The 13,365-nt window shown below is 35.8% G+C and overlaps 1 protein-coding gene and 1 pseudogene across 2 annotated transcripts in view; one reads left to right on the top strand and one right to left on the bottom strand.

The window, feature by feature from the left end:
• Positions 1-13,365, top strand: part of LOC147385878 (protein fluG-like) — a 40,879-nt gene that overhangs the window by 10,401 nt on the left and 17,113 nt on the right. Inside the window, exons 14-18 of one of the 2 annotated variants that reach the window (XM_086423879.1) lie at positions 802-947; positions 1,530-1,718; positions 2,179-2,411; positions 3,600-3,742; positions 4,366-4,477. In XM_086423879.1, coding sequence (XP_086280005.1) covers positions 802-947; positions 1,530-1,718; positions 2,179-2,411; positions 3,600-3,742; positions 4,366-4,428 — 774 coding nt within the window. In that variant the 3' untranslated portion in view covers positions 4,429-4,477. Of the gene's footprint in view, positions 1-801; positions 948-1,529; positions 1,719-2,178; positions 2,412-3,599; positions 3,743-4,365; positions 4,582-13,365 lie in introns of those variants that run through there. The other variant, XM_086423878.1, reaches the window with a different exon arrangement.
• Positions 5,528-10,560, bottom strand: LOC147385881 (beta-phenylalanine coenzyme A ligase pseudogene; annotated as a pseudogene).

The raw sequence follows: 13,365 nt of genomic DNA, 5'->3' as shown, positions 1-13,365 counted from the left end.
TTAGGGGATTCTTCTACTTGACTGATACTGATTTCAAGGAATGAATACTCGCAAGAAGATTGATTTTGATTCCACAATATGCAAACTTGCAATCTTTTTCATTTGGATGTGAAATAATGTTGTGCTGAAGAAGTTCAAAGTCAAAACTCTGTCTTGCTCAACTTATTAAGTTTTGCCATGCTGTGGCCTCCACGTCTGATTTTTTTTCGGAACAAAACATTAAGGTTAGTGAGGTTTCAATTGAGAAGCTGAGAAATGTCTAATCATGTCAATGATATATGGCGTTGCATCCACATCACCTTAAAATTAGATATGTTCAAGTGTATCAGTATAAAGGAAAATATCTAGAGTTTATTCATGATGATTTTATGATTATATATATCTTTCTCTTGGTTATATATGCTTCTATGTTGTTTATCTATTATCAATATTCAGTAGAACATTGTTCCGTATTTGTATTTCTTTGGAATATCAGCTTTTCAGTCCCATCACTAGTCATGTTTCTCCATTAAAAAATCTTTTCTGTCACTCTGTAAATAATTGTAATTTTAAAACTTTCATCTCGGTGCATCGCACTTTCCATATAGTGTTCTATCATACTGGTAATTGCTAATCAAGAAGATTTTTATTTAATTTACTTAACAGGGGCAACACAGTTTCTTGACTTATTACTTGCTTTGCAACACTAGTTTTTTATCCTAGCCTATGAAGTTATACATGATTATTTTAATGCTTACAAGTGCATGTAAGTAATTCCTTTTTGTAGTTGACTTTTATTGGTAACCTTCCTCAATGTTTCAGCTTCATGCAGAATCTGGGAAAGGTCAGTTTGAAATAGCACTGGGGCATACAGTTTGTACTCATGCTGCTGACAACTTAGTTTTCACGCGCGAGGTTATTAGGGCTGTTGCAAGAAAACACGGGTTATTGGCAACATTTGTGCCAAAGTAAGTTTGTGTATTCACTACAATTCTCTACTTATTTATTTAAAATCCCTCTTGATTTTGTTATTTTTGTGGGTCGTCGATGGTACTAGAAAACATATCATTGATATAAACATTGAACTTTATATTCTTCCACAATTTTTTTCTTAGGAGATTATTTATATGGTCACAAATTAAAACATAAAATAAAAATCTTAGTGTTCATATTGTTCGCCATGAATTCTTCCTTGTGTACGCTAGCCTTAATGAGCTGTATACTATAGATTTTTTTTTTGTTCTGTGTGCTTCTCTATGCATTAGGAATGATTATTCTAATTTGTATAACTTTTATCATTGATAAATTACCTTGTTATTTATCCACCCCGAACAGCCCCCCCTCCCCGACTCTCTCTCCCCACACCCTAGTAGAGTTTTCTCACGTTCTTTCGACTCTGGATTGAATCAATTTACTTCAATAAACTTTGAGTTTAGACATGGATCAAACTCTCAATAGTTCCTTATTAGCAAAACTTCCACTTGAATACTTCTAAAACCTTTTTTCTTTCTTTCATGGAATCACATTTATGTTGCCCCTTACTATGTCAGGTACTCATTGGGTGATATTGGCTCGGGATCTCATGTGCATATAAGTCTGTTGGAAAATGGGAAGAATGTTTTTACGGCATCTAGTGGATCATCTGAATATGGGATGTCCAAGGTTGGGGAGGAGTTTATGGCTGGTGTTTTCTGTCATCTTCCTTCGATCATGGCATTTACAGCCCCACTTCCAAATAGGTTAAGATTGTTTATTTTTTTTAGTAAAACAATTCCACTATAAGCGCTTTTCGATAATTGTTCTTTTTGTGTTGTATATATAATGCTCAGTAAATGAATTAGTTCATGTTTGGGCATACAGTCTTAGAATATAAACTAGATAAATATTCATTATATTGTTTTCCCACTAGACATTTGAATGACTCCTATATTATTATAATATGCTATTTTCTCTCTCTTTCTTTGTAGCCTTACTTCCCAATCTTTTTGTACCCCCTTGTGTAAATTTTTGTTTGCACTATCTAAGTTCCCTAGAATAATGTGAATGCAGATGTTATACTGTTTAGTGACACTTGGCTTGAAGTTTGTAATTTCTCAATTAGTGGTCCCAAACTTAATTTATTATACATACACCAGAAGGATGATACTTCACATGCAATCATCTCATATATTCTCGTGCAACTGATTAATTGATGTGCAGTTATGATCGGATTCAACCAAATACATGGAGTGGAGCATACCATTGCTGGGGAAAGGAAAACAGAGAAGTTCCATTGCGGACTGCATGTCCACCTGGAATATCTTATGGATTTGTAAGCAACTTTGAGCTCAAGTCCTTTGATGGGTGTGCAAATCCGCACTTGGGATTGGCTTCAATAGTTGCAGCTGGGATTGATGGCCTTCGTAGACATCTGAGTTTGCCTGAACCAATTGGTATAGTTGTGCAATTTTTTATACCATGAAAAGTGATTTAGTTCTCCTTTTTGTGTTTTTAATATATTATTCTTCTAAGATATCCATTTTCAAACTTGGAAAGCTTTTAGACTCAATCATGGTTATCTATAAAACAATTCATCTTCCCATGTTTAGACTTTAATATCGTAACAGGGTTCCTCCCAAGTATTTGGATTTTGGAATAATCGGTATTTCTAAATATTGAATAGAATAATGCTGAAGTGACCTCAAGATTGTACCTCACATCGCCCATCCTGACATGAAACTGCATGGGAACCATAGATGCTTTCATCAAGATACGAGTGAAAAAGCATCTGTGGTTGCTATCCACTTTCACGTCAAGATGTGTGATATGAGGTACAAGCTTGAGGTCACTCCAGCACAACTCTATTGAATAATATTACTTAGGTATTCTAGGTTGACAACACTCGCCATCATCAATGTGAAAGGCCTTCTCTTTGAAGATTTTTAATTTTTATCTAATACATTTGTAAATGGTCAGTAATTAATCTTGTTTTTTTCCTTTCAATGTATAACCTCCTTAGGCTGGTTTGACTTCCAAAGTTTTTTTTTTTCCTTTTCTTTTCATTTTGGCTTTCCCCTTTGATGCAAGCACTCATTAAACAAAACAAAAAGCTCTTTGGTAAAACTACAGTATTACACTTCTCTTTATTCCAACGGGAGATCAATGAGATTCCAAAGTTACATCCTCTTATTTTTCAGCGTCATTTTCTTCACGTCAAATCCAAGAAGAATGAGTTTGAGGGCATCTTTGTTTGTAACTTTCCAAGTTTTCAGTTCTGATGCTTTGTGAAAGCTTAAGCTTCAGGGCAAAAAAAGGAGAAAAACAAATCCATGTACAGAATGCCGTGTGACCCTCACTGACCTTCAGTATGTGGATTAGTGAGCAAAAACAAAGGCAACCATAAAAAAGGAAAAGGTTTGCCAGAAAAGTGTAGCATCTACTATAATGTTGTACTTCTAGATCTGTCAAAGACAATAAAGTAGCCTTATCATTTCTAGTTTGATGATAAATCTTTTGCTTTTAAGTGTCACCAAGTCCTCATTTAATTAATTGTGGTCTCCTCTATGAATTCTTTTAATGCAGAACATATTTGATGATGGTTAATCTGTAATCTGACACATTGACACTATTTTATGGAACAGAAACAAATCCTTCTATTCTTGATGGAAAGCTTCAAAGACTGCCGAAAGAACTCAGTGAGTCTGTAGAGGCTCTTGAGAAAGATAGGATTTTGAAAGATTTCTTTGGTGAAAAGCTTATGACTGCTGTCATAGGTGTTCGCAAGGTAAGTTATATTCCAAATAGCCTTCTTCTGAGTGTTTTAATTTACACATGTTGCCTTGAATGATGATGAAATGGAGCAAAGATATGAACATCTTGTTACTGTAAGCGAATAAGAATATGAAGCACTACGAACACCCATTTTCAAATTAATCCAAAAATATAAGAGAAACTAGAGAAGAAGATAAGAGAATGAGTAGTTTTATTGGATTTCATAGAAAGAATTCAACCACGCAAACACTTGAGAAATAAGAAGCTGTCTCCGTAAGTAAAATCCTAAAACAGCCTTAAAAAGTTTTCATTCTCCAGGGCTATCCCTATTGGGTTCTCAAAGACAATGGACTCCTTAGTACTTGAACTCCAACTGAATTATTATTATTATTTTTTTAAATTTCTTACAGATTAGATCTGAGTCTAGGAGTCCTTAAAGTTTAAGCATCTTAGTTTATTAGCTCCATCAAGCAGACTTATGTCGTGATCTTGACGTTGCAAGTTTAATCCCATCTTTCCCACCAAAGTAAAAGAGAAGAAAGAAAATTTTCGCTTCAGATTGAGACACAATTGAATTGTGAACCAAGTACAAGACCAGATCACTGACCTTGATTCCTTGTTTTAACTGGATTGCAGGCAGAGATTGACTACTATTCAAAGAATAAGGATGCATTCAAGCAACTTATATACAAATACTAATAACTTGATTCGGTTTCAAACAGGTTGGCGTTAATAAGAGTTTTTATGGCAAAGCAATACAAAATTATACTCATATGTAATAAGCATTTGTGTTGTTTGATTATTATTATAAATGTTTTGGATCCCTTTAATTTTATGTTTTATTTTTATTTTTATCATGTCTCACATAGGGGTGTGAGGCAATATCATGGGCACTTGCTTTCTTATCTCCTTCAATTTTATTTGGTATAATAGACAACATTACATAGAATGAAGGAACACGATTTTTTCAACTTGCCTCCAAATCTTTGGTTATGAGAAAAGTCAAAATGGTCCCATGAAATTTTGAACAATTGCATTGGTTAGTTAGTATGTGTTCACTGTACTTAGCTAATCTAAATGCAAACAAAATGATGACATGCCTCATTCCATCGTAATGTTTTGAAGACGATATGCCCCTTTACCTTGGTCTTCTCTAATAGGCTGATGAAAAATGATCTAAAAATCATCGACTTTTCTTTCCGATACTAATCATCTTCAACCCCTTGGATAAGACAACTAGTCTATATAAAAAGACCAGGTCATGCAGTATTTCATCATTTTTTTTCGAAGTTCAAAGAATTTTATCCTCTACAATCTTGGCGTGTCGGATCATGTGTTTGGATGCGACAAAGTGGTCCCAAGGAACCTTAGTAAGGGTGAAATCCTTATAAACTTAATAAGGCTAGTTGGATTCTTTCAGGAATGTTAGTTATAAGTTAGGATAAATTATTTAATAGGCTCTAAGTGGGGTGTTTCTTTCTAAATAATCCCTAACTTTTGGATGGTGACTTGATAGGCCATTTAGTAAACTTTTCTTTCTTAATTGTCTTTCAATCTCATCTCTGCTTATAATATTTTTGGAGTATCTAAATTACTATTTTCTTATCTTCTTCACATGCTTAAGTTTTTTCAATAACAATTATAATTATTTCCGATCATTTTTATTGTGAATGATGAATGAAGAATGATATACTTCTAATTTTGAACATTTCAATGTATTTTTTGATTTATTTCAATTATTTGTAACAAAAATGATGGACAGAATTGAGATTCTAATTTTAAAAAAAAACATATTTCATCATAATTTGTTGATTCGAGTGTCCATTTCACAATTATGACATGACTCAGGATCCACTACGATATCTTGTACCTATAAAATAGGAATGATGTCTATGTGGCATGTTTCAATTGGAGTTTAAAACCCTTAAGGCTCATAACCAAGCCGTGCACACTTATATTTGCCAGTTCAAATGTGCCATGCAAACATTGTTCTTATTGGATCAGAACCATAGATCTTTTCTCGAAAAGATGTGGAGTTGTGTATCCCGAGGAAAAGATTTATGATTTCGTGTCCATGTCACATCAACTGAGTATTGATCGAGTGAAGATTTCTAGTTAGAAAATAATTATTAGGAAGAAAAAGATCTAGAATAATGATGAAGGAACGTGATTTTTGGTATGCGACTGACATGACAAGGGCATAGAATCACAAATCTTTTTCCTATGTATCTCGAAGAAAAAGATCCATGGCTCTGTGCCCTTACCATGTTAGCTGCGTACCAAAAATCATGTGCATTCATCACGACTCAAAGATCTACTGTTATGTGCACATGCCATGTCAGCAAGTGAATTTTATAAACTACTCTAATAATTATTGTAAAGCAGGTTAATGATTTATACAGGGAATCATATTCATAGAGATTTAAATAGGATTCAATTAAGAAAAGAAGCTCAAAATTCGCTCACCTGATGTGGCACGTGTACAGAGCCATAGATTCTTTTTCCTTGGGATTTACAAAGAAAATATCTATGGTTATGTGCAATCGAGTGAAGTTTGAGTGTCTTTTTTTAAGTCAGATTATCATTATTCCTAATTAATTAATAAGAAATCCAGTTGTTTCCTAGTTATAATACCTGGTAGTAGGGGTGCACATGGTTCGGATTGGTTTGGATTTTGGCAAAATTGGAACCGAACCAAACATGATCGGTTCTACAAATTTGAAACTGAACCAATCCAATTATCCTATAGAACCGAACCAATCCAATCCAATCTTGGTTCAGATTGGTTCGGATCGGTTCTCGGTTCTCATACTTATTGAAGATAGATACATTCTTCGTCAATCCAAACATTCTATCTCCTCCAATCTTCAAACCTTAAAAATAAGTAGGACTTTTTTTAAGCATGGACTTTGGGATAATAAAAAAATTAAAATTTTTCTATATTTCATTTAAAAAATTTGATGCAAATGAGGTTCAATAAGTAGAAAACAGTAGATTTTATAGAAGATGAGATAGAGGATGAGTTCAATAAGTTGAAAATGAAAAAAATTCTCCAAGAAAAATGAAGGGGTTTTGGCTTGAGGTTTAAAATAATGGCATTTAGGAGATTTTATGTTATTCTCCTAAATAAATAAGAAATATATTCAAGATCCATTCGAGAAGAATTTAAATTTGTTTACCATTAATTGAAGGTGCCTGAGAGATCGATAGCTCAGATATTTATTGAAGCTTTTTGAATCAGAGAGAGAGAGAGTTCAATCTTCGTTTTTCAATGAGTTGGCGAGGCGGTGAGGTGAGGTGAGTGAGAGAGACGACTGAGATTGAGAACGACGACGGCTAGGATTTTGTTTTCAAAATTCTTCGAACAGGAAGAAGAAAAAAGAAATAAAAACCGAAATTTTTATTTTTTAAATAATTATATATATATATATTTATTTATTTATATATAATTGGTTCGGTTTTCGGATTGGTTCGGTTATATTATATTCTAATCCGGAACCGAACCAAATTAATCGGATTTTTTTTTCTTCGATCCGTACCCGAACCGTGGGTGTGTTTAATCCGAACCAATCCAACCCAAAAGCTTCGGATTGGTTCGGATCTCGGATTTACCCAATCCAATGTGCACCCCTACCTGGTAGCCATTGTGCTTAATAAGCTCCTTAATTCGATCAACAATATAAAGAAACCCATCTTCATCAAAATAACAAAGATCACCAGTATGCAACCATCCCTCTCTCTATCAATCGTTGCACTCGTAGCTTCATCATTCCCTAAATACCCCTTCATCACAGTACAACTCTTCAACCAAAGTTCTCCTTCCCCATATGCCTGCATCGTCACCCCTGTCTCTGCATCAACCACCTTAGCACAGAACCCAGCAAGCAATTGCCCAACCGATCTAGGCCGAGTCTTTGATTCCTCATCCAACACAAAATAACTTGTCGCACCACAACTCTCTGTCAAACCGTACCCTTGTCTCAACTCAATCCATGGAAATCTCTCTCTAAACTTCTCTGTGACTTCTTTGCTCAATAGCGCAGCCCCTGATCCAACTCTCTTCAAAGAAGACAAATCATAAACCCTAGAATTATTTGTGTTCTTAGCTAACCCAAGAATTACAGGAGGAACAGCAGGAATGTTGGAGATTTTGTAATTTTGTACACTTTCGAGCATACTTTGGAAATCGAACTTCTGCATCACAACAATGGTGACTCCTACACAGAACAATCCGAGACCGAAGAAAGCTAGACCGTAGATGTGAAACATAGAGATGAAGCAAAGAAAGATATCGTTTTGAGATGATGTAATGTCGACCTTCCATTTGAGGAGAGTCATGATGGATATGAAGTCTGAATGTGTTAGAACCATGGTTTTTTAACTCGGTATTTCGTCTCGTCTCGTTCACCTCCGATACCGCGTTGACTCGGACGATACGTCTCGTCTCGTCGAGTCGTCTCGTTTAACATTGAAATAATGGTTTTTAACCATTTAAAAATTCTGAAAAATTCTGGAAAAATTCAAAATGGATTCCTATTAAAAAATGAACCCCCCAAAAATTATAAAATTAAAAAATGAGAAAAAATAACTTATCTTTTTCATATTAACACACCCATAGTTATCCCTTCTCAAGTTTTGAATGTTAAATTTGAAAAATGCTTCATCTTTTCCTATGTTGTGTTTGCATTGTTTTTGGAGTCATGCTAGAGTGACCTCAAGATTGGACCTCATATCACAAATCTTGACGGGTCCCGTTCAGCAACAAACATTTTGGCAAATTTTTTTTCAAAACATGGGTTAGAGGTCTTGGAATTGGCTGATTTTTGGTGATGATGATCTCTACGGTGAGGAGATCATCCTCACCAAAAATCAGCCCATTCCACAACTTCTACCCCAGTTTACAAGTTGAAAAATCGTGGACCGTCCATTTTTTGTAAACGATTTTTGATGGGGTTAGAAGTTTTGGAATGGGCTGATTTTTGGTGATGATGATCTCCTCACCGTAGAGATCATCCTCACTAAAAATCAGCCCATTCCAAAACCTCTAACCCATGTTTTGAAAAAATGTTTTGCCAAAATGTTTGTTGCCGAACATTTCCCAATCTTGACATAAAAGTGGATAGGAGCCATAGATGCCTTTTTATTTTTATTTTTATTTTTTTTATTTATTTATCTATGACACTTTTATGACTAGATCTGTTTATGTGAGGTCACTTCAGCATTATTATTGTTTTTAAGATCAGAAAAAGGGTGATCCAATTGGATTCACCTACCGAATTTCAATAAAACTGATCCACAATCCACATCTATTATTGGATTTGGATATGATTTACCCATAAACCAATCCAATATGATTTTTGGTTCAGATTTCTTATTGAATCGGAAGTCATTCCGCTAAGATTACCAATGGATCGGATCAAACCCAACCCATCAAGGGCAAAATGATTAAGGATATTGGTCCTTTAGATATTTATCAAAAAACAGAATTGATCCAAAACCGAACCATTTATAATTTTCCATCCGTATCCATTTGCACCTAAATATAAGCTTTACATTTAGTTTTGAAAATTTAAATTCGGTTAACTCGGACGAGATTTTCAAAATCTCGTCTGAGTCAACTCGTTTGTCTCACGAGTTAATGAAAAAACTATATTGTCTCAGATATCTCGTTCGTCTCGGACGAGTTTTGCGAAAATATCATCCGAGACGACTCGCATAACTCACAATACGCGGTCGTCTCATGACTCATTGTGAGTTGGTCTCGTTCACCTCCGATACCGAGTTAACTCGGGCGATACGTCTCGGTCTTGGACGAGTTTAAAAACCATTAGAACAACACCTTTGCTTACACCTGTGGTCCCCGACGAGTACAGAATCGCTGCTGTCTCGGACTGAGTGGACCGGATTTGTGGTGAGTTTAATGGATCGCTTCCTTCGATTAGTTCTTCTACTGAGAGTGAGTCATTGTCTGAGGAACGAGTGGTGAGTAATGTAGGTACACCAGTGGGGACTAGTTTGTGAAACTCTTCGGGTGAGGAGATGGCGAGTTTGGCAGCTGAGTCACTCACTTGTTTGGCGATTTCAGAGGCTGTGTTGAGTGGGTTGGCAGTGGTGAGAATCGCTCCGATTGAGAGCACAGCGAGGCAAATTGTTGGATATAAAGGAGAATTTGGGGAGAGAAGGAAGACCACATCGCCCTTACGAACACCAATTCCGGGGTACAGACCTGAAGCGAGTGACTTAATTGAGAGTCTGAGTTGAGCGTAAGTGACTCGGCAATTGGTCACCGAGTCAATTAGTGCAACTCGTGATTCGGATGTGTCAGGGTGTGGGAATTGAGAGAAAACATATGTGGCTGTGTCGAGATCCGGTTGAGTTGGGATTCGGTTGCTATCGCTGAGTTGATGGAGTGAGTGGTAGATACCAGTGCGAGAACAGAACCCACTCTTATTGAGTGAGCGGTTGGACCGACCGGTTTGTGCATCCTCAACAGCGGTCCACCCGTCTTCCGTCGACATTGTAATTAAGTGTTCTTAAGTTCAGTTCTGTAACATAGAGCCTACTTTATGTGAAACGAGGCCTCGACAAGTCCGTTGCTTGGCAATACGTTTGGATTTTTGCTTAGTTGGTTCCGAGGCCGGCACGGCCAAGTCATGGCATCTTTGGCATTTCACAAGGGAAGATTCGTAGAGATGCATTTAGAATAGCTGAAGAAAAATGACCTTTCGAAGGAATGGGCCCAAAAAAATTCCATCAAACCTCTTGTCTTTAGGGATACAACAAATTGATGACTTTGATGATATATTGATCTCTATATTCTCTATCTTGCGAAAGGTGTCAACTAACTTAGCTAAGTTGGTAAGGCACGAAGAACACTCATCCCATCACTTTAAGTTCAAATCCCATTGAACCCACCTTCATCTTTTTTGACCGTTAAATCCTTGCTTGCCTAGTGAAAGAAGCATAAGTTATGAGGGAGGAGTTTGCATTGATCTTGCAAACTTTAGCGAGTCCATTCTTTTTAATGTAACAATTTTCTAACTCAACTCTGACAGAATAACTCAAAATCTCATGTATAGGCATGTGTAAGAGCCGTAGTTTTTTCCCTTGGGGTACACAACTGCATCCCTAATAACATGTGTAGTTGGAAAAAAAATCTATGATTCTTGCACATGCCATGTTAGTGAGTTTTTGAGTTATTATATCAGATTGAGTTAGAAAATCAACACTCTTCTCTTTATCTGCAGCATTAGGGATAGGTCATATTATTCAAGAGAAAGTGATATTGTAGAACCACACAGAGGAAAGTGTTTATAATCAAGTTGAAGATGTAGGATTTGGAGAAATGTTTTCTCAACTTTAGGAAAATAAAATGTAAATAATATCTACATTTCTTAACTTCCAAAATTTTATTTTTATTCATTCTTAATAATATTGAGGAAACGAGTTTGATGTGAGCTCCTCTGTCAAATAGTTAAGCAAGATGGATTGTTTTGGTTTTATTTTGGAGCTCAGGTATTTGGGCCTCTTAGAACACCCAACTTATCCTTGGGGGCACGTGTAGTCCCCTTGTTTCACACACACCTGATAAATCTGGGATAAATCCTTAATGGTGGCCCTTAGAGGGGAATTCAAACTCAAGGCCTCCACTTCTCAAGTTAAAGATATGTACTATCTCAAGTTGACTCACAAATAATGAGTCAAGAAACAACACATGATCTTAACTAAAGTAAGTACAAAATCAAACAATGGAGATTTATGCTTGATATAAGCATCAACAAAATATATCTTGTCAGGATTAATGAAGAAAGACATTTTAAAAACTAATTCCAATCATTAAAACATGAAATCTAACAATGGTTAGAATTTTTCTTATGGTAGAGGAAGGCATGGATCTGACTTTTTAATGATCAGATTGTTGGATGTGAAACCTAATCTGCATGACAGTCTACGAAGACATAAACAATACAGATACGACTTGAGAAGGAGAGACATGGAATCAGACTCTATGCCCCCCTCCCTCCCGATTGACTCGTATTAGTCTTAAGGTTGGCCATGTTTAAAGATTAGTGCCTCCCTATTGATTAATAGTGATAACAGAAACAGTAAAGCTTGCTAGTAACAATTGCCGCTTATTATGTGACATATTTTGAGAAACATTTTTTTATTTATAAATCATTGGATTTCATGTTTTTACCATCATTAATATTGTATATTTTTATCATTTTATGTGTGTCATACAACGGTCGTTGTGAGATGATGGAACCAATAATGAACTTAAATAAATAAATGAAAATAATCCAATCTAATAACTAAAAATCGACAAATAAAATTTAGTATTTGTCTATGGATTCCCTGGAGATCCATCTATGTGATTAGTGGGCCTTATTTGGACCCATCTGACTAATGTAATAATGAGCATTAATTCCTCACGGGACCACTCTCACTTGGTGTGTGTGATGTGCGGGTGTTGCACGTGCTCGGGACTAGTCCTTGGACAAGAACATGGTCAATGGACAAGGCAAAGCCTAAATACGTATTCAATCCGTTGTCCACAGTGTAGACATGAACAAACCCTTCTAGTCTTGACAGAGGAATTCAAAGACTACCGGAAGAACTCAGCATGTCTGTGGAAGCTCTTGAGAAGGATAGGATTTTGAAGGATTTCATCGGTGAAAAACTCATGACTGCTGTCATTGGTGTTCTCAAGGTAAGTTACAATTCCAAATCGACTACTAAATTATTCCTTTCAAAAAAGACTACTAAATTATTAATTTACATATGTTGCATTGTTGACCAAAACTATGTTACTAACTGTGAATGAAAATGTGACACATTGAGAATGTTGACCTTAATGTTCTGTTTTGACTGGATCGTAGGCAGAGATTGATTACTATTCCAAGAACAAGAATGCATTCGAGCAACTTATACATCGCTACTGATGTGGTTTCGAACAGGTATGCCTTTGTAAGGGAATGTTGTTGTATATAAACTTTCAATCTGAACTGCACTTTACTTACTTTCTTTTCTATGGCTAAACAATGCAAATTTATACTCATGTGTGATAATCACTTGCTTTGCGTTTCATTATCAGTCTCACAATAGGTGTTTTGAGGCAATTTCATGTACAAATTGCAGTCTGATCTGCCTCGGAAAAATATATGTAGACAGCATTTCGTTGAATGGATGAATAAGATTCTTTCGCCCCCAAATTTTTGTGATAAGGCTTTGATGATTATGAATAACAACAATCTCATCTCAAGGCATTGTCTCGGTCCGAGGTATTGAGACCTTCTCAACTGAGACATTATGGGTTAAACCGAGATAATCCTCCAATGACTTGTTCTGTCATCGTCAAGATCGAGAGGTTTAAACCAAATCTTTACATATTTTTAAACCATGACTAGTGGAATGCCTGTGCGACGCGCGTGAGTGAAACTAAACAAAAAGGGAATTACATGATAGTGTGAATATGGAATTGTAATCTTAGTGCTGGAGTGACATTGACATCGTTTCATACATTAGTGTGCATAGAACCACAAATGCTTCTCACTTGTATATCGATGAAAAACATGTATGGTTATGTACACACATCCACGATGACAATGTCAAATGATGTCAATTTCAATGTTACTT

This window comes from Akebia trifoliata, chromosome 14 (assembly GCF_017979445.1).
Source record: "Akebia trifoliata isolate Shusen 1 chromosome 14, ASM1797944v1, whole genome shotgun sequence".
Lineage (NCBI taxonomy): Eukaryota > Viridiplantae > Streptophyta > Magnoliopsida > Ranunculales > Lardizabalaceae > Akebia > Akebia trifoliata.
Note: the sequence above shows the minus strand (reverse complement) of the source record. Positions and strands in the feature narration are given on the sequence as shown.